This window comes from Abramis brama (assembly GCF_963993115.1).
Source record: "Abramis brama genome assembly, chromosome: 15".
NCBI lineage: Eukaryota > Metazoa > Chordata > Actinopteri > Cypriniformes > Leuciscidae > Abramis > Abramis brama.
In genome coordinates, this window is record NC_139977.1 from 16,473,507 (window position 1) to 16,496,971 (window position 23,465).

At 40.1% G+C, this 23,465-nt stretch overlaps 1 protein-coding gene across 2 annotated transcripts in view; it reads right to left on the bottom strand.

The window, feature by feature from the left end:
* Positions 1-23,465, bottom strand: part of ppp3ca (protein phosphatase 3, catalytic subunit, alpha isozyme) — a 59,643-nt gene that overhangs the window by 16,199 nt on the left and 19,979 nt on the right. For both annotated transcript variants that reach the window (XM_084137432.1, XM_084137433.1), the window contains exons 2-6: positions 21,452-21,652; positions 12,952-13,076; positions 7,358-7,469; positions 4,964-5,109; positions 4,693-4,832 (exon numbers count right to left, since the gene is read on the bottom strand). In XM_084137432.1, the coding sequence (XP_083993558.1) occupies positions 4,693-4,832; positions 4,964-5,109; positions 7,358-7,469; positions 12,952-13,076; positions 21,452-21,652 (724 nt within the window). The remainder of the gene's footprint in view (positions 1-4,692; positions 4,833-4,963; positions 5,110-7,357; positions 7,470-12,951; positions 13,077-21,451; positions 21,653-23,465) is intronic.

Genomic DNA, 23,465 nt, shown 5'->3' on the forward strand with positions numbered 1-23,465 from the left:
CTAGGACTTCTTCGGGGCTTCCGGCTTCACCACAATCCTCGATCGCGGCCCGCGCGGAGCGGGGCGTCGGCTGGTTGAGCGAGAGCGGGGCCCGGAGCTGCGCTGCTGTCGCTGCTGTGAGGATTCGGCCGAAGGCGGGGGCTGAGGCTGAGAGCTCCGCGGAGTCTGTTTTTGACGACCCGCTGCAGAACCAGAGCGCTTCGGGAGGAAGTGCTTGAAGGCTTGAGACGCTTTCTGGGCTTCAGTAAATCTCTCCACGAACTCGGAGAGAGAAGAACCGAAAAGGCCAGCGGAAGACAGCGGGGCGTCGAGAAACGCGTTGCGCTCGGAATCAGCCATCTCCGTGAGCGTCAGCCATAGATGCCTCTCAGCAACAGTGGCGGAAGCCATACACTTTCCCATGGCTTGTGCAGCAGACTTGGTAGCGCGGAGTGTTAGATCTGAAGCACTCCTCAAATCTGCGATGCAGATAGCCTCAGGTCCCATCTCGTCCAACTTACGGAGGAGATCACCCTGAAATATCTGCAGTGTAGCCATGGTGTGTAGCGCTGACGCGGCCTGCCCAGCGGCGGAGAAAATTCGCGCGAGCAGCGTCGACGTCATGCGGCAGGCTTTTGAAGGCAACACCGGTTTAGTCCGCCGTCCAGCAGAGGGCGGGCAAAGGTGGGTTGCTATCGCCTGTTCCACCGGCGGAAGTGAAAGGTAGCCTCGGTCTTTCGCATTATCCAGAGAGGAAAATGCTGGTGACACAGACGAGCGCGTTCGCGCAGAGAAGGGCGCGTTCCAGGCCTTCGCAACTTCTTCATGCAGCTCAGGAAGAAAAGGAGCGGGCTTTGAATCCGGAGAAGTGCGCTCACCAGGGAGGAAGCTACCATCCAGCCGGGTGCGAGAGGGGAGCTCCGGAGCAGACCACTCGAGGCCGAGGCTCGCCGCGGCCAGCGCGAGTACTCGCATGAGCTCTCTCTCAATGTTGGCTCTCGTAGTGGGCTTGCGGGCAGCAGGCGCGAGATCCTCGGAGCTCGCCCAGTCCTCGCTGCCTGAAGCTAGCAGAGAGCAGGAATCCTTTTCCCCCGACGCGGCCTCGGAACCGACTTCCTGTGATGAAGCGGCGGCAGACTGCGGGCGCTGAGCATCAGGAAGTGATTCGGGAGAAGCCGGTGAAGCAGGCGGGCAAACCGGCGAGCTTAGTCGGGCTGGAGCGGGTTCCGGGACCCGCTGCGAGCGGCGCTTCTTACGGCGCGGCAGCGCGGCGGGGAATGCAGGCTCTGAGAAGAATGCCAGGCGAGTCCGCAGAGTCACCATAGGCAAAAGCTCGCAGTGAGGGCAGCCGCCGTCAGCGAGCGCGAGCGCTGCATGGTCCTCACCCAAACAGGAGACGCAGATGACATGGCGGTCTCCCTCGGTGAGTGGGGCTCGGCACGAGCCGCATGAAGGCATCTTTAAAAAGACGCAGCTCTTTTAGGGGGTGAGTGTCGCAAGGCGAACACACACACACACACACAAGAACAGTAAAAAGGATAATGAAAGGATATGCGTCGGAAAGCGCAGCAGGTACGGCTGTAGAAGGCGGCGTAGGCCAGCGGCTTCAAGTGGCTCGTCCCGCTGAAGTGCTTGCCTCAGACGACGCTTGCTTCCTCGTGATCCAGCGATGCGTGTGCTTCGCTGAAGAGATGAAAATCAAGTGAATCAGCCTTTTCGAGCTCCTTTTATAGAGGTTAGCCACACCCGTCTCGGCGGGAAATGGCAAGGAGGGCGCGAAGCGCCCTCATTGGCCTGACGTCACCTCAGGCCTCGCTCGATAGGCTTATGCAGTTGCCGCAGAGCAGCCAATGAGCGAGCAAGCCGTCTCGCCATAGTTGACTACTGCTGCAACGCGCTTTACATGTATGAAAATTAAGGATAATTTTTTGCTTCAGTATTTCGTGAAAAGAGACTTTTCCCGTAGCGTTTTGATAAAAACGCAGTACGAGAGGACTCTCGTAAGAGAACGGTTTTACATGTTTAGTCTATAGGCGCCTAGTGTGTTTCCTTACAAAGTGACATCGTCAACTACTGGACTGGCATGCATAACACAGCTTTTTTAATCGTTTTCGTGGATCCGTGTGAACAGGGAAAAACTTTTCCGTTTTTAGTACATCGTTGTCATGAAAACAACGCAGTCCAGCGCAGATTAAATAAATAGCTATACACAGAAAAAGGTAAAAAATCATAACGCAACCAAGAAATTAATAATATCCTATAACCTCAGAGCTCCCACCTATATTCCAAACCTGTAACATTTTCTTCTGTGGAACAGAAAAGGAGCTGTCAGGCAGAATGTTCACACTGCTTTTTTTCATATAATGAATGAAAATGAACGTGGAAGGACGCTGCCAAGCTTCTTTGTGAGAAAGCGCTGCTGTGCTAACATACGTTTGCTTATAACACAGAGAGTGTGTAAAAGGGTGTGTGAGCTGCTTTCTGTCTTTCTCTCTCGTGTCATCGGCTAATGAGGGGGCACTGCTGCTTTACCACTGCTTTCTACCAATCACTTCTTCCTCTGCATCTCTCTTTCTCTCTCTCTATCAGTCGCTCCAGTTTGGGAAGAGGAAACAGGTCGTCATGGCAACACCACACTGCAGAGCCCTTGGGGATTGTGGGATAGATCGCAAAGCTGCGTTGCCGTTGCTGGCCGCAGTGTAAGCCCTTCACTCACTCCCTCCTTCCATCTCACTCTTTCTGCTGACTACAGTACGATCAAGAGGCTGAAAAGGCATCCCCCCTTCTCCTCGTCTGATATCTTCACCCTAGTCTCGCGTAGTCTGACATTTGGCTATCAGCATAAAGTCTGGTCCACTTTCAGATTATTCTGACAATTATTCTGTGTGAGCAAGTGCTTCATACTTCGCTAAACTACTGACAACAGACCAGTCCAACATTTTGTCTTAATTTTACTGCTAATTTGACCTAATGTGACTGCACCATTACAATGGAAGTCAATCCGTAAAAGTAAAAATACTCACTATTTCAATAGCTACAGGAAGTAAACAATATGCATGTTAACTGAACCAGAAAATATTCTGTGTAAAAAAATTAATAATAATAATTTACAGTTTTGCTTATGGATAAAATGTAAAATTTGCTACTAATTGCTTATCCTATACTCTAAATGTCTTAATTTGTATAGGAACCATATAACCATATACATAGAGCCTGCATTAGCATGAAGGCAATCACATAAACAAACGGAGTGAATGGAGTGAAAGAGTAGTGATTAAACACCAACATGGTGATTCAGGGAGGTGGGCAGCTCGAGGAACACTGACAACACAGATTAAAACAAATGGCTTCTGTGAGCCTTGCATAACATAAATGTGTGTGGGTATGTATCTGTCTAAGTAGAGTATGAAGCATTGTGTGTATGTGTAATAAATTCAGTCTTGTGTGTCCTGTAACATGGCTGCCACTGGTATTACGCATAGACATACTAATAAATGTAAGGCTACAAATCACTGGCCCAAATTTGGATGAATGGATGGATATAGACAGGAGGACTTTCTGTCTGTTTCTCACACACACAACGCTATTGTATAGCTACAGAAGATGAAATGCTAATGCTAATGCTAAAGCACAACATCAAAATGCTGAAAAACAAAGACCAATCTTTACTCTCGCTATGAGAAACAAACATTCATTCTCACATACACATGCTCACTGCTGTTCCATCAAATTTTCAGCAGTGTGTGAAATATTAAGAGGCTGTTGCTTTATGCATTCAGAGCAGAGGGCAGAAAACAAGGGCAACCTTGAACACCTGGAGAGACCCGACAACCCCCCACCGACTCGGCTGTCCTCATACACACACTCACATGAATACACTCAAATATGTGCACACAATCTGTTACACAAGCATCTACATACACGCTGACACATATATAACATATGCCTATTTATACATTCAAGGGAAACTGGGGCTAGTTGTCATATAAGCTGTTTCTAAGTAACTATAAGACTTTGAGTGAAAAGTTCAATTACTCATTTTCTCAAACAGTGGTTTTGTGTGTTGGTTTCAAACACCTCATTCAAAATCATCTTAAAAAATTATAATTTTGTCTTCCAAACTAAAATCCTAATATCTTTTTCTATAGGTGTGTAAAAAGGTGAACACAATAAAACCTATATAAACAGATTTGTAAAAAATATTTTGAAAATTCATGTAAAAAAAATATAATACTTTTCAAAGGTTAGGGTTCAGTAGGGTTTCTTTTAAAATAAATTAATACCTTTTTATTCATTATGGATGCATCAGTAACAGTAAATACATTTATAATGTTAAAAAAGATTTCTATTTCAAATAAATTCTCTTCTAATGAACTTTCTATTCATCAAAGAATCCTGTGATAAAATAAAATAAAACAAGTATCATGGTTTCCACAAAGATATCAAGCAGCAAAACTGTTTTCAACATTGATAATAATACATTTTGTTGTCATATTTTTATTTGGGCAAGTTGCCATTCACGTTTTAACAAATTTATTTGTTGATTACAATATATTTAGTATAAAACAATGGTTGTATGTTAACTTTTAAAGGTATTCCATAATAGGCCATTTTATGGCAGAATTCTTTGTGACTTTTCTCATATAGTGTGACAACATGTCCACACTCAGGCACATCAAAACACACACCTTTAAAAACACAAAAATCACCCACCTGTAAAAGTATGAGCAGCCTCTGACTGTGTTGTGGCTAAAGTACTCTTGGCTCTTTTCATTGCCGAAGTCCTCCAGTGGATCAGACCAAAGCAAATCACACATAGGCCCGAATGCTGGGGGCTCCTTGAACCGGTCCAACTAGGCCACAGAGACACAAATATAATACAGAATACAGTAATACACACACATTCACTGCTTTCTTGTGGCCATGCATGACATCTTTCTCCTCCCACACACAGCGCTGCTGTTAACGCATGGCTTGGCAGTACCTTCTTTATGTCGTCTAAGCTCTGTATTTCTGGGGACAGGCCACCGTGGACGCACAGGAACTGTTGGTTCATGAGAGCTGCCAAGGGCAGACAGTCAAACGCATCCATACAGGAATCGTAAACCTGCTCTGAATACTTGATTTTACCTGATACACAGAGAGGGAGAAAGAGAACAAGTGAGTATAAAGGTACTATCAAATACATAGAAAATGAATGTACACAGACAGCCATGAGCCAATATCTGTTACTCTGTTTTTCACTTTCCAAAGACATTTTTAGTGCTAGCATAACAAAATGAAGACCAAAGAATATGCATTAGATGTGTAATTGATGCTTTATCTGTGTGTGTTTTTTTTTTTTTTTTCATTCTTGTGCTGCCACAGAGCATGATGGGAAATGTAGTCTGATTGCACACATCTGTCACCTCATTAACTTGCTGAATGAGTAGAATTCTTTCTTAAGAGTAAAAAGTAAATGGTACCATCAGCATTCACAATTCAGCTGGTGTCATGTAGTTAACGATGTGACCGTTAAGGACCTATATAAACTTGGTATTTATGTAAATGATCTCAGTTATGATTGGTTATTCTCAGCAAAATGGCACTGTTGTTATCAGGGAGAAGTTGCTGAACTAAATGAGCATATGTAAATATGCTACATAAATTAATACGTAAGCGTGGGCGTCTGGGCGGTCATTCTAATACAGTAAAGGTTCTGACATCACAAGCATGCGTTAACATTAAAGTATGTTGACATAGTACATCAAGCTCTTTCATTTCAAAAGAACAAAAAAATCTTGTTTTCCCACGAAATGCCCCCTAAGGCTAAATGAAGGAAAGTCATTTTAAGAAAGATACCAGAGGTGACATCATGTTTTTTTGTTTGTTTTTTACAGTTCTTTTGCCAAAAACAACCTAATATTTGTTGCAAACAACAGCTATTTTGTTATGACAGCACTTATCATGTTTTTCTCTGGCCTCATTAGATTCCTACTGGGACCGAATTTTAATGGTCAGCCCCATGTGTCTCAGTGCGTCACAAACACTCACACACAAGATAAACAGTGTCTCGAGACAGAGAAGGTTTTTTTTTTCTCTCAGTGTGTCGACGCGTGTCCTATTCTCATTATGTCTCAATACGCCACCTCTCAAAAGCATATGTAACCATGCCGACACGTCAGTGGAGTAGACACAGAAAGAGTTTGCCGTCACCTCTCCCTCCCACCTCACCTGTCTCTGTGCTCCGCCGCTCTGCCTCATGGGAAGGCTCCGTTCTGAAGCATTACCTCATACTCCACATCCCACCCCCCTCCACCCCTCCCCCCTCCCAACTGCTCTGCGTTATAAACCTCATTCACCTTAAATGGAAAGATTTGTCCTTTTCAGGAACAATAGACATAGTAGGAAATTGAGGGTTATGCTCTGTTAATCTAATTTGATTATTTACTGTGAAATATAGGGATATGGAAATTCATATACCCCTTTTAAACATGTCATTTTTCTGAAACATGAATTACAAATCAAATATACAGATAAAGCTAAAACTTTACAATAAGGTCTCATTTGTTAACATTAGTTAATGCATTAACTAACATGAGCTAACAATCAGCAATATCTCTTATTTGTACAGGACATATTAACCTTTGTTATTGTTAACTAATGTTAACAAATTAAACTTCTTGTAAACTTACCTATAAAACATACAATACAATTATTTATTCTAAATAAGGAAATTATAAAATTATATTAAATATACTGGAAAACAGAAAAATAAATCGCTATGGAATCTACACCTTTCCAATCTTTTTAAACCATTATTCTGAGCTATGAATTACAAGTCAGATGTAAATTCAGATTTGAAATATAATATAAAAATAAATGATGTTAAATATATATGCTACCATTCAAAAGTTAAGTATTTAGTATTTAAGTATTTAGACCAGGGCTACATTTATTTGATCAGAAATACAGTAATACTGAAATATTAGTATAATATTAGTTTTCTATTTTAATATTTTTAAAAATGTAATTTATCCCTGTGATGGCAAAGCTGAATTTTCAGAAGCCATTTCGCCAGTCTTTAAGTGTCAAATTATGAAAATATGTTGAAAACATTTATAACCGCTTGCTTAATATTTTTTTTCCGAAACCGTGAACAATTTTTTTCAGGATTCTTTAATGAATGGAAAGTTCAAAACAACTCAAATATAAATCTTTTGTAACATTAGTAACATAATAATAACTTTACTGTCACTTTTGATCAATTCAATGCATCCTTGCTAAATAAAAGTATTAATTTACTACTGATACTTTTCACTAGTAATTCTTTCGCCATTACAAATGACATAACCAGCACATTAAAACAGCATTGCAAGCGCAAAAGGGGAATACTCACATTCTTGTTTGAAGGTGAAATATTCTGTCAAATGTCTACATTCATGATTTCCTCTCAGTAAAAATAGCGTCTTTGGGTAGAGGATTTTCAGTGACCAGAGGTACAGAACACACTACAGAGAAGGAGAGAGAAAAAGAGCTGAAACATATGGCCACATCCATGAGATACCTACAGACATCATGCTAATTCAGGCCAGCGCAATGTCTGTGTAGTGTTAATGATACACTTCCAATTACATTACATATGTTATCACATCTACTGTCAGCCCTCATCACATTCACTGGCTGCCCGCGGACCAAACCATACATGGGTTTCCAGGCTGACTAACTCATGCTGATCTCATGTATTTATGCTTTAACAAATAGAAGAAGATTTCTCCACCAAAAACATTGGGAGCTGAGTGATTGAATTGAGCAGTCTGTGTTGAAATGTGTTCGCAGAGCTAATCATGGCCTACAGTCAAAGATGGCAGAAACTGGACATGTCAAAGAACGTGAATGTCAGAGCACAGCGCTCACGGATGACTGATTCCTCTTCTCTATTTGAAGCTGGAGGAAGATTCCCTGACGTGTGTGAAAGAATTGTTTTCAAAGGAACACTACAAGATAACTGGGATAACTATCAGCCAATAACCATGTCTGCTTGGTCAAAAGAAACTGTAGGTTATGCTTTCATGTGAGTTTCAAAACCTACCGACTGCCTTGAAAATGGAAAATGGACATTTTTAGGGGGGATTTTTAAAGTTGTCATATTATTTTTTTCTTATTATTAATACTTTTTTTCAATAAAAAACACTTTTTGTCACATGGTGCAAGCAGTTACAGTGGTGTCTTGCAATTTGGCATGCTATAATCCATCGAAAACAAAAGCTTTTTAATGCTTTTATAATTATAATGCTTAAATTAATTAATTCATTGATTAAATTAGTTATAATGTTTATTAATTGAAAGACTACATGGAATATTTCTTATTTTTTAGACATGTGTCATCATACATGCATACATACATATTACAACATTTAACCTCTGCCAGTTTTCGTAGAATTAGTTTATTAAATATTTTGACTATTTTAATAATGCTTTCAGCTAGTGCAGTTATTCTTTTTAACACAGTTTCACTATGTTTAATAAAATGCTGCCGATTTTTCTTAAAAATCAGTACTGAAATGCAAATTCAATCTAGACATGGTAATGACACAAATTAACCTTTTCATTCAAATTAATCCAAATTCTTTCAGTTCTTTCAATTAACGTGATTACCATGAAACCATGAATAGATGTAGGGCTGGACGATATAGCAAAAATATGATCACAATATTTTCTTTCCATATTGATTGATATCGATATTTATCACAATATATAATTTGATAATGCTGCCAGCTTGAAGAGTATCCAGACAATGACTGAAGCCTGGAGAAACCAGAAGGTTCATTAACTACATTTTTATATTTTATTAGCAAAAATAGAATAACATAACGTAAACTTTTAGCTGTGCAAATTTAAGCTTTTTCTGCCTTAAAACAATAGAAGTTAGGTTGCAAATACAAATTAAATTATTTACTTTATATTGTAAATAAACTTTACAAATAAAGTTGGATAAAATAAAGTTAAAAAAAATATTAACTATGAACTGATTTTACATCTATGAAATTATTTAGAGGTAGTAATTTAAGTAAAAAGTGCAAAATATAAACATTGTAAACCAGTCATTATGATACACAGATTAACATGGGACCACATTCTTGTACACTCTGTGTTGTGGTTGGGACTTGGGATGATGATGGAAAAGGTTTTTTGGGTTTCCTGCCTTGGTTGGAACCAACCAACGACATGTTTTGCACACCGTCTAGGCCGTGAACGCGTTTTTCCATTTCACTTTTCTATTGTTTTTTCTATGTAAACCTGCACTAGACAGATGTGTTTGACCGTTGCACTAAAAAGGCACCGCTCAAGTTAAAAGATGTTCAACTTTTTGTTCCACTGACCTTAGTCTATCACTTAGCCCTTAGTCTTAGTCTATCACTTAGCCCTTAGTCTTGGTCTATCACTTAGCCCTTAGTCTTAGTCTATCATTTAGCCCTTACTCTTGGTCTATCACTTAGCCCTTAGTCTTAGTCTATCACTTAGCACTTAGTCTTAGTCTATCACTTAGCCCTTAGTCTTAGTCTATCACTTAGCCCTTAGTCTTAGTCTATCACTTAGCCCTTAGTCTTGGTCTATCACTTAGCCCTTAGTCTTAGTCTATCATTTAGCCCTTAGTCTATCACTTAGCCCTTAGTCTTAGTCTATCACTTAGCCCTTAGTCTTGGTCTATCACTTAGCCCTTAGTCTTGGTCTATCACTTAGCCCTTAGTCTTGGCCTATCACTTAGCCCTTAGTCTTAGTCTATCACTTAGCCCTTAGTCTTGGCCTATCACTTAGCCCTTAGTCTTGGTCTATCACTTAGCCCTTAGTCTTAGTCTATCATTTAGCCCTTAGTCTATCACTTAGCCCTTAGTCTTAGTCTATCACTTAGCCCTTAGTCTTGGTCTATCACTTAGCCCTTAGTCTTGGTCTATCACTTAGCCCTTAGTCTTGGCCTATCACTTAGCCCTTAGTCTTAGTCTATCACTTAGCTCTTAGTCTTAGTCTATCACTTAGCCCTTAGTCTTGGTCTATCACTTAGCCCTTAGTCTTAGTCTATCACTTAACCCTTAGTCTTAGGCCCAATCCCAATTCTATTTTATACCCCTTCGCCTACCCTTAACCCTTCGCCTACCCCTAACCCTTGCCCCTTGAAACAGAGTGTCAAGGCGTAGGGGTGAAAATATTCCCCTAAGAAATGGGACACCACTACTACACCGTTACATGTCATTATACATCGTCGCTAGCACCTAAAGTTACGTCACAGGAGATGCACCAATGTTTATCACAAACTTCCAAGATGCCGTCGTCAGCTGTAGTCTTGCGTGAGTTACAGCTATTTTTTGTATTTTTTTCTGAAGTTTGCAGAAAACAACGGAGATGACGATATCTTCGACGCCTAAAGCTGCGTTCACACCAAACGCGAATAGAGCGTCTGGCGCGTGTGATTTCAATGTTAAGACGCGTTTACGCGCGTCTGGAGGTCTTGCGGCGCGAATGAAAGGCGTTTAGTGTGGCGCAGTGGACGCGAATTCGCCTCATTCGCGCGTCCACTTCGCTTCAAACTTTAGCTTTTTACACGCGTCATATTGTTAACGAACTTTAACGATTTTTTTGCAACCGTTTCTTTAAAGAACATGACCGTAAATATGAGCACAAGATTGAATGTGACAAAGAAAATGATTATTGGCAGTGATGTTGCCTCTGTAGCCGGTGTATGCAGGTACATTTCTCATACCCCTTCGTTTGAAGTGTGGTCCCGAAAAATCTTCGTTTCAAGGGCTATCTGGCCCTTCCCCTTACCCCTACCCCTCCAACCAAAAGAGAATTGAGACAGCCCTACCCCTTCACGTGCACACGCAAAACAGAGGGGAAGGGGAAAGTGAAGGGGTAAGGGGTAGAATTGGGATTGGCCCTTAGTCTATCATTTAGCCCTTAGTCTTAGTCTATAACTTAGCCCTTAGTCTTGGTCTATCACTTAGCCCTTAGTCTTAGTCTATCACTTAGCCCTTAGTCTTAGTCTATCATTTAGCCCTTAGTCTAATTCTATAACTTAGCCCTTAGTCTATCATTTAGCACTTAGTCTTAGTCTATCACTTAGCCCTTAGCTTTGTCGCTTTTAACTCTTTCCCACCAGTTGACAGAAATTTCTGTCATTTGTGAGAAAACGCTTCCCTGCCATTGACGGAATTTTCCGGCTTTCCCTATTTTCACTGTTATACGGTAGGGGGCGCTGTTACTCATCTTCTGAAAGAGTACTGAATCTCCTGGGCTGCGTTCAGCCCCGAACAAAACGTTGCACAACGTTTTTTAAACAGAAACGGTGATGCGTTGAACACACTGTTCTGATGACGCAAGAGTTGCAACTATGGCAGCTGAGAAGGCCATTCTTTGTGTTCTTTGTGAAGAATTTTCGGAGCCTGATGAAGTCGGTATAAATATGTGTTTAATACTACAAAATATGCCCGATGTTACAGTTACTGCACTTGCCGTCCAGAACAACAGAGAACATCCCAATGGAGTGAAGGGATTGCTGAAACTGAAATGGAAGCACACATCTTACCTAATTCAGACTAAAACACATCTATTTAGCCTCACATACTGACTTTATTTGTAGTTCGTATACTGTTTTAATACCCTGTATTTTCTTTCTCATTTTTAGGAAAAGCACTTAATTACCATTGTTTATTTCTATACCAAATGTCATACACTTGCAATGAAGCTAAAAATATAAACAACTACATCATTATGTTGATATCCTATATTTTTACAATAAAACTTACACAAACATGTCTTCTAATATCCTCAGTTGTTGTGTATACCGAGCTGCATAGAACACATTTGTAAATTACTTTCCTTGAACCCATTGTGCGAGTTCACTTTAATACCGTGTGCTTTATATACATGTTGCTGCTGATTGGACTGCAGTTCTGACACACCCACCAAACAAGAGAAAACGTATCTCAAACCCCGTTGCACACCGGTGCACGCCGTTTCCAGGAAACATGACGTTCAACCCGGAAACCGTAGCAAAACGTTGCGCACCGTTTTGAACTTGAACGTGCCCCTGATCAAAACACACGTGAAGAAGACGCAGAAACAAGCGATATTATATGCAAACATATGCATACGTAAATTTAATGTATTTAATTTAATATTCAACAATATTATTGATCTGCCTGCATTGACACCATTATATGAGAACAAAACTGAGCTGGACGATCACGGTTTTCTCCAGAGCGGCTACATACATAAATTAACTAAATTAATAACTTTTTTTTTGTTTACAACAAAAATGAATCATCACTGAACTTACTTAAGCTGGACTGTGACGCTATTTTCTTCTGGAAACAAACTTTGTTGCATTATTTTCCTGTTATCTCTGTAAAGCTATGAATAAATGTGACTTGACTTGTAAAATCACACGATCATCAACATTAAACAGCATATAAATCAAAACTGCTGAAATGTCAATCCAGGACGAGTTATAGGACTGTGCAAGCATTAGGGGTGTTGATGGACTCGATCTACTCCATCTACGTTCTGAATCCCATCTAGATGTAGTCTTTGACAAAATTGCTATTTTCACAGCTTTTTGATCAAAATATTCTGGGGGCCATGACATTTTTGGAGAAAATGTTAAAAACTGCTGGCGGTGGCTGGCAACTTTTCTAAAAGAGCAAAAGAGAAACCCAAACCACCTCCATGTAATTGATGTTGCGTTATCCTTTTTTCAACAATTTCCTCAGCTTTGGTTAGCTTTGGAGGTTAACACAATTTCACTTTCGTTTCCCTCACCGGCTCCCTGCAGACTGACTGGCTGTTGTAGCGTCTATTTCTGCTGTGGAGCAAGTATTGGTGGGGTAATTCATACTCATATTGAGTGAAAATGTCGACATAAATTGTATCGCGATCTCTATATGACATCGTTTATCACCCAGCCCTAAATAGATGGATGCATACTCTTCTCACCTCGATACTGAAGTAACCCCGGTCCACATAGTCGCCCAGGAACAAGTATCGTGTCGTGGCTGGAGAGCCGCCCACCTCAAACAGCTTCATCAGGTCGAAAAACTGCCCATGAATGTCACCGCACACTGCATAAAGGAAAAGAAGGTGGCGGAGAAAGAGAGCGAGAGAGAGAGAGAGAGGAGAAAATATTGACTAGCTGAGCTGGATGCAAACAGACACAACTGTTTGTTTGCTTAATATACAGAATATACAAATGTTAATCCATGGGGGATTCATACAGCCATAGCTACTAAAATCATTCTGTAACCGCGTAATCCCTTAATGTCAACATGTAGATTGCTTGAGTCATAATGAACTGATCGAATTGACAGAAAGCACAATCACAGCTGTGCACATCTAGGGCCGTGAAACACCTAAGATACACCTATATCCAACATGCTGTAGCTGGCCTGAAGATCTTTGTTGCTCCTTTTGCAACATAATTCTCTCTCTCTCTGAGAGTGAGAGAGGGAGAGAGAGAGAGAGAGAGAGAGAGAGAGAGAGAGAGAGAGAGAGAGAGAGAGAGCAACGCAAACTCCTGTTTCCATGGAGACATGAATTTGATGAGAATAAAGAATGAAATAAATGAGGAGTTTGCGTTGGCATGGAGATGCTGCCTAAGAGTTTGCCCCAGAGGCCTCTCAGCCTGTAGTGTGTGTGGGTGTGGCCACGGACACACACGTTTAAAACCCTCTTAGCTTCTTCGTCACATATCCCTATACCTAGATACAAAGCCCACATCGCTGTCATGCGAAGATAGAGGTTCGTGGAATTATAGGCAAGTGTGTCTGTTCTGACTCTTGTGAGAATTTCAGTCAAACTCCGGCGCTTGAGGAATCTGGGTTTACAGCAAAAGTCCAGATTGTGTGATATGACCTAGTGTAAGTGCGTCACCATGCTTGAGACCTGTGAGAAACTGTGGAGCATGTCACTTCCTGTTTCTCCCACTTAATATACATCATGAAATCGCTTGACAAGCAGTTTTCTTTCCTTGTTAATGTACAATTTTGTTCAAAAGCTTGGGGTCTCTTATGCTCATCAGACTGCATTTATTTGATCAAAAATACAGTACATATGGTAATATTGTAAGATTTTAAAATATTATACTGTTTTAATATAGCCTATATAATTCATTTCTGTGATGCAAAGTTGAAGCATCATTACTCTATTCTTTAGTGTCACATGACATTTACATTTAAAAGTCATGTCACATGATCCTTAAGAAATCATTCTAATATGCTGATTTGCTGCTCAAGAAACATTTCTTATGATTACCAATGCTGAAAAAAACAAATATTTTTGATATATTTTTTGCAAGATTCTTTGATGAATAGAAAGTTCAAAAGATCAGCATTTATTTGAAATAAAAAATCTTTTGTAACATTTCTTTACTGTCAATTTTAATCAATTTAAAGCATCACAGCTGAATAAATGTAATAATTTCATAAAGACTGACACCAAACTTTTGAACAATAGAGCATGTCTTATTGGAACAGGAAGGCAATACATACAACAGGGATGTGCAAAACTACATATTTTCAAATTCGACCACTCATTGGGTTGCCTGAACGACTAGTTGACCAATCAGTCTTCAGGGATCCCTGTATAACAGGCAGCTTCTTATGGGCTGTTTAGACACGTTCATATTCAATATTTTTGACTTGCTTTCCTAGAAGAGAGATACTGTCAGCATGAAACAGTCGTTTTTTTCTGTGATTTTTAAGTGAAATTACTTCTCGAATGAGAATTGGTTGGATTGTTGTCGTCTGCTAATCTGCAATCTCATGGTGTGAGTGAAATGTAGTTGGAAGCAACAGAAAAGTCAATGATTTTGTTTAAAATGGCACAACACTTGAATTTTTGAAAACACTTGAAAACAGAAGAATTATCAAATTTGATTTTGAGGTGACTTTAAAGGGATAGTTCACCCAAAAAGAAAAATTATATCATCACTTACTCATCCTCAAGTTGTTCCAAACATCCAAACAATTATTTTTTCCCTATAGAAGTCAAGCTACCATCAGCTATTTGATTACCAACATTCTTTAAAATATCTTCTTTTGTGTTCAACATTCATAGAGGTTTGGAACAACTGACAAAATTTTCATTTTTGGGTGAACTATCCCTTTAAATGATCATCATTTAGGAGTACACTAGCTCACAGATAAACTTGTGGGTATTTTAATCGACTCTACAGGCCTTCATCTACTCTCACTAATGTTTCCTTTCTGAACACACAAGCATTCATGTTTCAAGCTTAACAAAAATAGACTATCATGTTGTCCTCCTTTTCTTAAAATGCTAAATCATAAGCATTCTGTCAGGCTCTACCCAAACAGCTCCTTTACTTCCAGATCAATGCCCAAATCGATAGATCCATTCTCAAGCCAAACCACTTATTTAGCCTTAAATGTCTCGGGGGAAGCCGCTTAAATTAAGATCCCTTATGTCAAATGAATTAGCGGACTTATCTGTCCTAAATCACACAGCAGCCGCAAGCAGTCCACCGAGTCTGACATACATCCAAAATGGGCCATTAACATGAACCATTAACACACACTATAGAGCAAAAAGCCCTAGAAGTAATCAAGCACCGCAGCGTAGTGAGGAAAAAACGAAAGCCTCTAGAGGAAATGATGTGGAGAATGGCTAAAGGGACCGTTTTCTCGAAGGCCGGGGTCACAGGGGCTGCAGTTAGCGCTGTTTCTTTCACTTTGTTTCCTCCCGGAGCAGGACTGAATGACAGGGAGGTGACAAGTTGAACTCTCTCGCTTATCTGCGCTCGCTCGCTCCTCCACCGACTAGTAAAGCGATTCTTCCGCCCCCTTGTATTCAGCCTTCTCACGCTGTGCTTATTTCCCTTCTCTCACCCTGCCTCCTCTACTGCACCCAAGCCATCGATAAACACGCAGATGCATTGTGGGAGACCATCTGATTTCACCTCATATGAGGCTCAAGATCTGGAAAAGATGTTATAAATCGAGTCATTAAAAACACATTCATTTCATCCACACTGCTTTTGTTATGCGTGTGTTAGACGGGTCTCACAGGAGTTTAGGGTTCACCATGTATCCCCAGGTGGGCTCTCTCTCCCCCTGGGCGCCTGGTTTACTCCTGGCGACTTCAAACCTGCTCATCTGCCGCTGTCTGAAATTCCTGTTGTTAAAGTCTTTGTAGATATGGATACTAGGTTTATATAATCCAAAACGGTGGGGGTGGGGGTGGTGGGGGGAATGCAGATATGCCCAGTCACGTTGCAGCATCAGAGCTGCATAATGCATAGGCAAATCAGATGCGCCCTGGCTGTGTTAGTAAGTGGCGTTTACTGTATATAAATGAGCGGATCCTGCATATTGATACATTACATTATGCATGAAGAGGTATATGAATTGTGCATGGAAATGATCCCGGGTCCCGGTGTTAAGTGCTTCTGTTTAAACGAATCGGCTGGTTCGCGGAGCTGATTTTAACTGTGCTTCGGGAGAAAGAGGTATTAAACGTGGAATTAACATGCCTGTTCACATTCCCGTGTGGGTCACATGCCACCCGAGCACACGAGGAGAATGTTGATGGAATCCCATGTGTGTCACAGTGATCTTTCTCTCTGTGCTCCTCCTTTACTCCTGATATCGGATCCATCCAACAGATCACACCTCTCACTCCTGTTATCTGTTCATCTCCTCTTTTCTCCTCTCATGCTTTCATTCATGTTCTTATCTTCTTTCATCTGCTCCTCTTCTCTCCTCTCTCATATCATCTTATTGATTCATCTCCCCTGTTCTCCTCTTTTGTCCTCTATTCACCTCCTCTCCTCTGTTCTTCTTCTTCCTCTTTTCTCCTCTCATCTGTTCATCTCCTTTCCTCCCTTAATTTGTTCGACTGCTCTCGTCTTTCTTCTCTCCTTGCTCACCATCTGTTCATTTCCCTTCTTCTTTTCTCTCCATCTCTCCTCTCATTCAGAATCTCTTTTCTCTCCTCTTCTCCTCCTCTACTGTAAACTGCTTATCTCACTTCCCTTCCATCTCCCATCTCAAATCATCATCTCATGTGTTCATCTCCTCCTTTCTTTTTATTTTGTAACCCCTCCTCACCTGGAGATTAGGGGTGCACCGATCCGATATTAGGATCGGATATCGGCCGCGATACTGATAAAATAGCTGGATCGGGGATCGGAAAAAATAACAGATCCACGGGCCGATCCAGGTTTTTTTTTTTTTTTTGTCGTCGCAGCAGAACCTACGTCATTCAGCTTCACGTGTGTCGCATGCTAGAAGCAACATGGAGCGAGCCAGAGGCCGTTTCTCAATACCAAGTACGCAAACTTCGGACTTGCGTCCGTCCTTGGTAGTTCGGACTTGCCAAGTTCGACTTTGGAGAACGAACTCCCGAGGACGAGAGGATGCGAGTCCGGTTATTCTGCAAATGGAACAGCAGCGCTCTTGATCGCGTCACTCAGCTCGCTCTGGCTACTCCGGTCATCTCTTTATGTATATTTTAGCCAACAATAAAACGAAGTATGTTATAAAACACCACTCTGCCTCTTTTCATTTAAAAAAAAAAAATTAAACATATTAATGGCCACATAAATGTGGTTCAGGCAAACGCGTACATTGATTATCTTTACTGCATATATTTATAACAACACGAAATATAAAACACAACCCTGCTTCTTTTTGTTTTCATTTTTAAAAATATGAAACATAATGATAATTAAAACTGACATTTAAATTTGCCATTGCTAATTAGGTGAGCATTCACAGGTCATGTTTGTGATGGTGGTGTGACACTGCACTACATTACAATGTTTGGTTATTATTATTTGTATGTGTGATCAAGTTGTTGTTCGACCAACTTTTTATTTTTTTATTCTCAGGTACAGCTGCTATGTTGCATTTTAAATTCCTGTTTGCAGGACTTTGCACTTTATATTTTTACATGTTTACAATTTTTGGAAACTGTCAGATTACTATTGTATGTTTGACCAATACACTGTTTTTTTGTTTCCACTGCTACATTTTTTTTTTTTTTACATTTATTTAAAGAAGTTTGATTATATTCTATTTTCGATTTGAATGCACAATTGTTTTTTAAATAAATAAGAATTCAACACATTACATACATCTGTTATTTTGTCTTAGTTATGTTTAGTTAGTAAAGTCTGGTGCCTTTAGTCTCTTCAAGGAAGGTATAAGGTGGAAGGTATACAGTTTATTATTAATTCAACTATAGTATCGGATCGGTATCGGGTATCGACAGATACACAAAGCCCAGGCATCGGTATCGGTATCGGGACTGAAAAAGTCGGATCGGTGCACCCCTACTGGAGATGAACAGGGTCACATCTATTCACCCCCCTTTCTTTCACCTCTTCTCCACGTACCTCTGTTCATCTCCTTTCCTTAGTTCCTCTCTCTCTCCTCTCAGTTCATCTCTTCTTTTCTCCTCTCCATCTGCTCCTTGTGTCTCATATGTTCATCTCCTTTCCTCCTTTCATTTGTTCGACTCCTCTCATCTTTCTCCTTTCATCCACTCCTACTCATATCCTCTCATCTGACCATTTCCTCCACTCTTTTTTCTCCTTCAGTCATTTCTTCATCTCCCTTCCTCTCTCTTTTCCCCGCTTATCTTATCTGCTTCTCTCCTTTCCTCTGTTCATCTTATTCTCCCATCTTCTCCTATTCACTCTCATCTTCACCTCTTATACTCTCATATGTCTATTTCCTCTCCTCCTTTCTCATTTGTACCTCTTCTTTCATCTCCTTGTCCTCCCATATGTTAATTCCCTTCTGCACTCCTTATCGCCTCTCATCTGCTCTTCTCCTCCTTCCCTCGCTCCTCTCCATTCATCTGCTTATCTCCTCTCCCTTCTATCTCTCCCTCTCATCTGCTCCTTTTTCTCCAATCTGTTCATCTCCTCACACCATCTCCTTTCAGTTCCTTTCCTCCCCACCTCTCCTCTCGTCTGTTCGTCTCTTCTCTCATCTACCCTCTCACCTGCTCCTCTTATTCTCCCATATGTTCTCTTTCCTCCTCTCTGCATAACTCCTCTCCTCTCTCTTCTATTCATATCCTCTCTTCTCCTCCTCATCCTCTGCTCTCCATTATGTAAGCTGGACTTAATGAGCGAGCAGCACGCAGCACAAATCATTCTCAACATAAGCGAATGGGCCTGAACCAGCGCTCTGCGTATGTGTGTGTGCATCTGTGTGATTGTGTAAGCAGTCTTGATTAACAATAGCATGAGGTGATGGCCATACAGCTGGGTGAAGGTAGTGACAAACGGCAGCAGATATGTCTTTGTTTGCCATTATGTTGCATCACAAAGGAAGCGGATCTACTGACAATGACGGTTCCTCTCGTACACTGTGCCTCCTGCATATTTCATATCCCTTTGATATTAATAATAGACAATCGGCAGGCATAAACTTCACTTGGCCTAATTTTGGCTGATCTGGGCAAATATTCTGAGCTCAGGGACAGACATCAATCAAGCACGCACACAGACACACACACACACACACACACACACACACACACACACACACACACACACACACACACACACACACACACACACACACACAGTGAACTCTAAATGGTGATAATTGTAAGTATCTCTCTTTATGTGTGGCAGTGACTGTGCAGTGCTGAGTGAGTGTGTGTGTGTGTGTGTGTGTGTGGGTGGGGGTGGGGGGGGAGATGCTTATTCTCACATCACCCACTGCAGGCACACAGGGTGCAAGCAGAACTGGATGATGGGAAGAGATTTAGAGAAATAGAGAGAATATTGAGCTGTTAGATGCAGATGACTCAGAGGTGTAGGTGTGTTCTGCAGCAGAGAACCACTCTCTCTCTCTCTCTTTATCTCTCTCTCTCGCTCTGTAGGTCGCTCTGATCAACTGATGGATTTTAACAGCTGCACTGTACCAGACAAATCTAAGTGCACCGTGGAATTGAACTCTTCCTGTGAGACTGCGACTGAACCGGAGTGAACTCAAATGCTTTGCGCCTTTAAACACAGCAGTGAGCGACTCCTGATGCACCGAACCTTGTGACCGTGTGACTTTTTCAGCTGCCAAAAACAGCCTTTGTTTCAGGAATTTTAACACAAGTTGTCTCAATTTTACAGCCCTCCCACACAGCAAAACAATCGTTTTTTAATCAGTATTTCTTTTGTCTTGTTTTCCAAAATCTTAAAAAGATACTTTTATTGTTTTAATTAAAATATATCAATTATAATAATAATAATACATATAAAAATAATGTCTTTATTACACATTTTGCAAACATTAGGAATAAATCGGACAAAATTAAGTGAGATTTATGCTTAAAACAAGAGAAAAAATATATGCCGACATTATAAGAAAATAATAAATTGAATTCCCCATATATTCCTTGAATCAAAACATTAGCAACTTTAAAATATTGCTTCTTTGTCTTTTTTCCTGTGTAAATTGCAACGTAGCAGATATTAAAAATTAAATAAACAAAAAAAGGCACTAAAACAGCATTAAAAATACTGCAATTTCACCAGTGTGAAGGAGATTTGGGTGAGCAGAATCACATTACAAAGAAAAATTAATCAAGCTATGTCCATTATCTCTGCCTATTTTTTATTTATTTATTTTTTGCTGCAGTTACACAAGGACCTATTTCTTTCAGGAGTAAGCGGCTCATACGCGGATGAGACAGCGGAAATCACGGCTGACACACTCCTGCAGATGGACGCGGGTATCAAGTACTCAACTCTATTGATTATCCACAGACACTGGTAAAAGCGTAATAGCGCTTCGCATTAAGAGACGCACTGCTCAGACGAGCCATTGAATAGATACAGACATGCTTTATGTGGTAAGTGCATTACCCTAGTTTTAATTTAAAACTATTTTCCCTCTATTCTCACCTCACAGTTGATGCGATGACAGGTAAGGAGGGAATTAAAATACCTGAGAAACGCACACATACGCACATTCACAAGCATAAAAGTGATCAAACTTTAAAGTGACAGCTCCCTTCACAGGTAAACTTCATACGGAAACACCTTAAGCGCTTGTTCGCTTTGCCGCCATTTGGGTTTTTTTTCTCCGCTCTTGTTCATTCTTTGAACTTCCAGTCGGGTGCTTTGGAGTTTATTTTTGTATTTGAGGTCAGGATTGTGCATTCTCTCTCAAACTCTTTAGTCCTGTTTGCTGACGGTATCAAAGCAGGTTGTCACTGATATACAGTTAACACATGCAGACGCTGTCAGATAACAAACTGCATTATGTACACACAGATGCTAATGCACAGACGCTCTTTATCGACTAATGTCTGACAATATATCCACCCTGCAGCAAAACACTGCACACATAGTCACTTAAAGACACGTCAAATGAAACCATAGCACTTTGTAGCAAACATTACCCTTTAAATTGTACGTGAGGTGAATCTGCCACAATAGACCAAAAGAAGCAGGAAGTACCTGTGACAGGTGCCTCTATGTCCAGCATGGTCTTCTCTTGGCGTAAGATGGAGGCCCCTTCGTTTATGATTCGGAGGGCAACGTTCTCTTCCACCCTGCCTTCTTTAGTGAGGTGGGCTTTCAGGAGATCCACCCTTGGTTTCCCCTCACAGTCAAACACCTCCTTCGTGGTGAGGCGGTGACTCAAGGGGAAGGGAACGGCTGAGGGGAGCACAAACAGAAAGAATACATCAGAACTTGAATGTTACAGTCACCTTTAATGAATCAGTTATGTTGCACAAAAGCATAACTTTTCAGTGGGGATATATTTTGTAACTAACTAACTACATTCTGAGACCATATCATCCGTTTATGGAATACAGGTTTAAGGATTTGTTTGTTAAATCAAAATGGCTGCCCAAAAACATCAGTGGTGTGCAAAACTAAGCTACTCTTAAAGTCCCCCTGTAGTCAATAATTGTATCCCTTAAAACTCATCTTTGATCACCAAAATGACATATTTAAAAGGTTTTTCCTTGAGAAAAAAATCTTCATGCCTTAAAATAGCTTGAAAGTAACTCTACACCCTTGCCTCTTTTAGTAGGCTATACACGGTTCTATTAATATGCAAATTAGCCCCGCCTCCACTCACTCGCACCAGCTCAGAGATCCACTTGTTGACGATCACAAGTTGACGTGATTGGTTACAAGGTAGTTTGTGACGTCAGAATACTCAGCAATTGTGAAAATACTCAGAAAAAAATACTCAGCAATTGTGTTGACTTTTGAATTTGTACATATTAAAAACACCACATAGACATATAAATAACATTAAAAACTTGATTTTCACCACAGGTGGACTTTAAAAAGTTTGGGGTTGGTATTTTTTTTAAAGAAGTTTATTATGCTTACCAAGGCATGTATAATATATAGAGTATAAAATATATAAATAAATTAAAAAACAGCACTATTGTGAAACATAAAAAAATTATAATACATTTTTCAAATGTAATTTATTCCTGTGATGACATTTTCAGCAGCCTTTCAGCAGTGTTAAAATATTATCATTGAGATGCAAATATAGTTTTTTAATTCATATTTTTAATTCATTTTTATTTTTATATGTTTCATATTTCTTTTCATTTTAGTTAAAGTTTTAGTAATTTTGTTTTATATGTCTATATAGTTTTTTTTAAAGATTTAGTTATTTTAGTACACCAAGTTGAACTAAATCAAAATGAGAATTTTTTTTTGAAACTAGCCTGGGAAAATATTTTATTTTAAAATAATATATAATTTCAAATTATATTAAATTTTGTTATTTCAAGTAACGAAAATGTGTATGGTTTTAGTTTTGGGTGACCAACTAGAACCAGCTGCCAAATCTGCATGGGGAAATATTTTACCCTCACGCAAAATTCCCAATTGCGTGGATTTTGGTGGTTACTGGATTTTGCAGAACAATGCAACCGAAACTTGCAGAACAATGATGAATGTGAACACACCTTAATGTTTCATATGTTATCTATAATGCAAGATATCTGTACAAGACATCCAGGAACTCCATTAATACATTTCTGCTAGTGAGCCTTTAGCATGTGAAGCATAAACACATTTTGGGGTAGTTATCACTCATGGAAAGCACCAGCGGCAATGTTCACACAGATATTCTGCGCCTATCCACTCCATTGACAACAAATATATGGATATTCATTTTAAATGCACTGACGTACAACTCAACTCAACTCAAATGTACAAAGTTTCTCAATGCAACTCAAAAGGATTGAAATTGTTTAAATTATTTTCAAACATTTGTAATAGTAATGTTTCGGTTTACATTTCAGTTTTAACTTGGAAATGAACAAACACTTGATCTCCAGGGGCCGTATTCACAAAGCATTTTATCTTACCACTAGGAGTAGCCTACTCCTAAATCGCACTAAAAGATTTTAGCTAGGAGTTTTCTCTTAAAAGTTATTCACAACACCTTTCAGACCTACTCTTAGTAAAGAAAAATGACAACTCCTAAACTAAG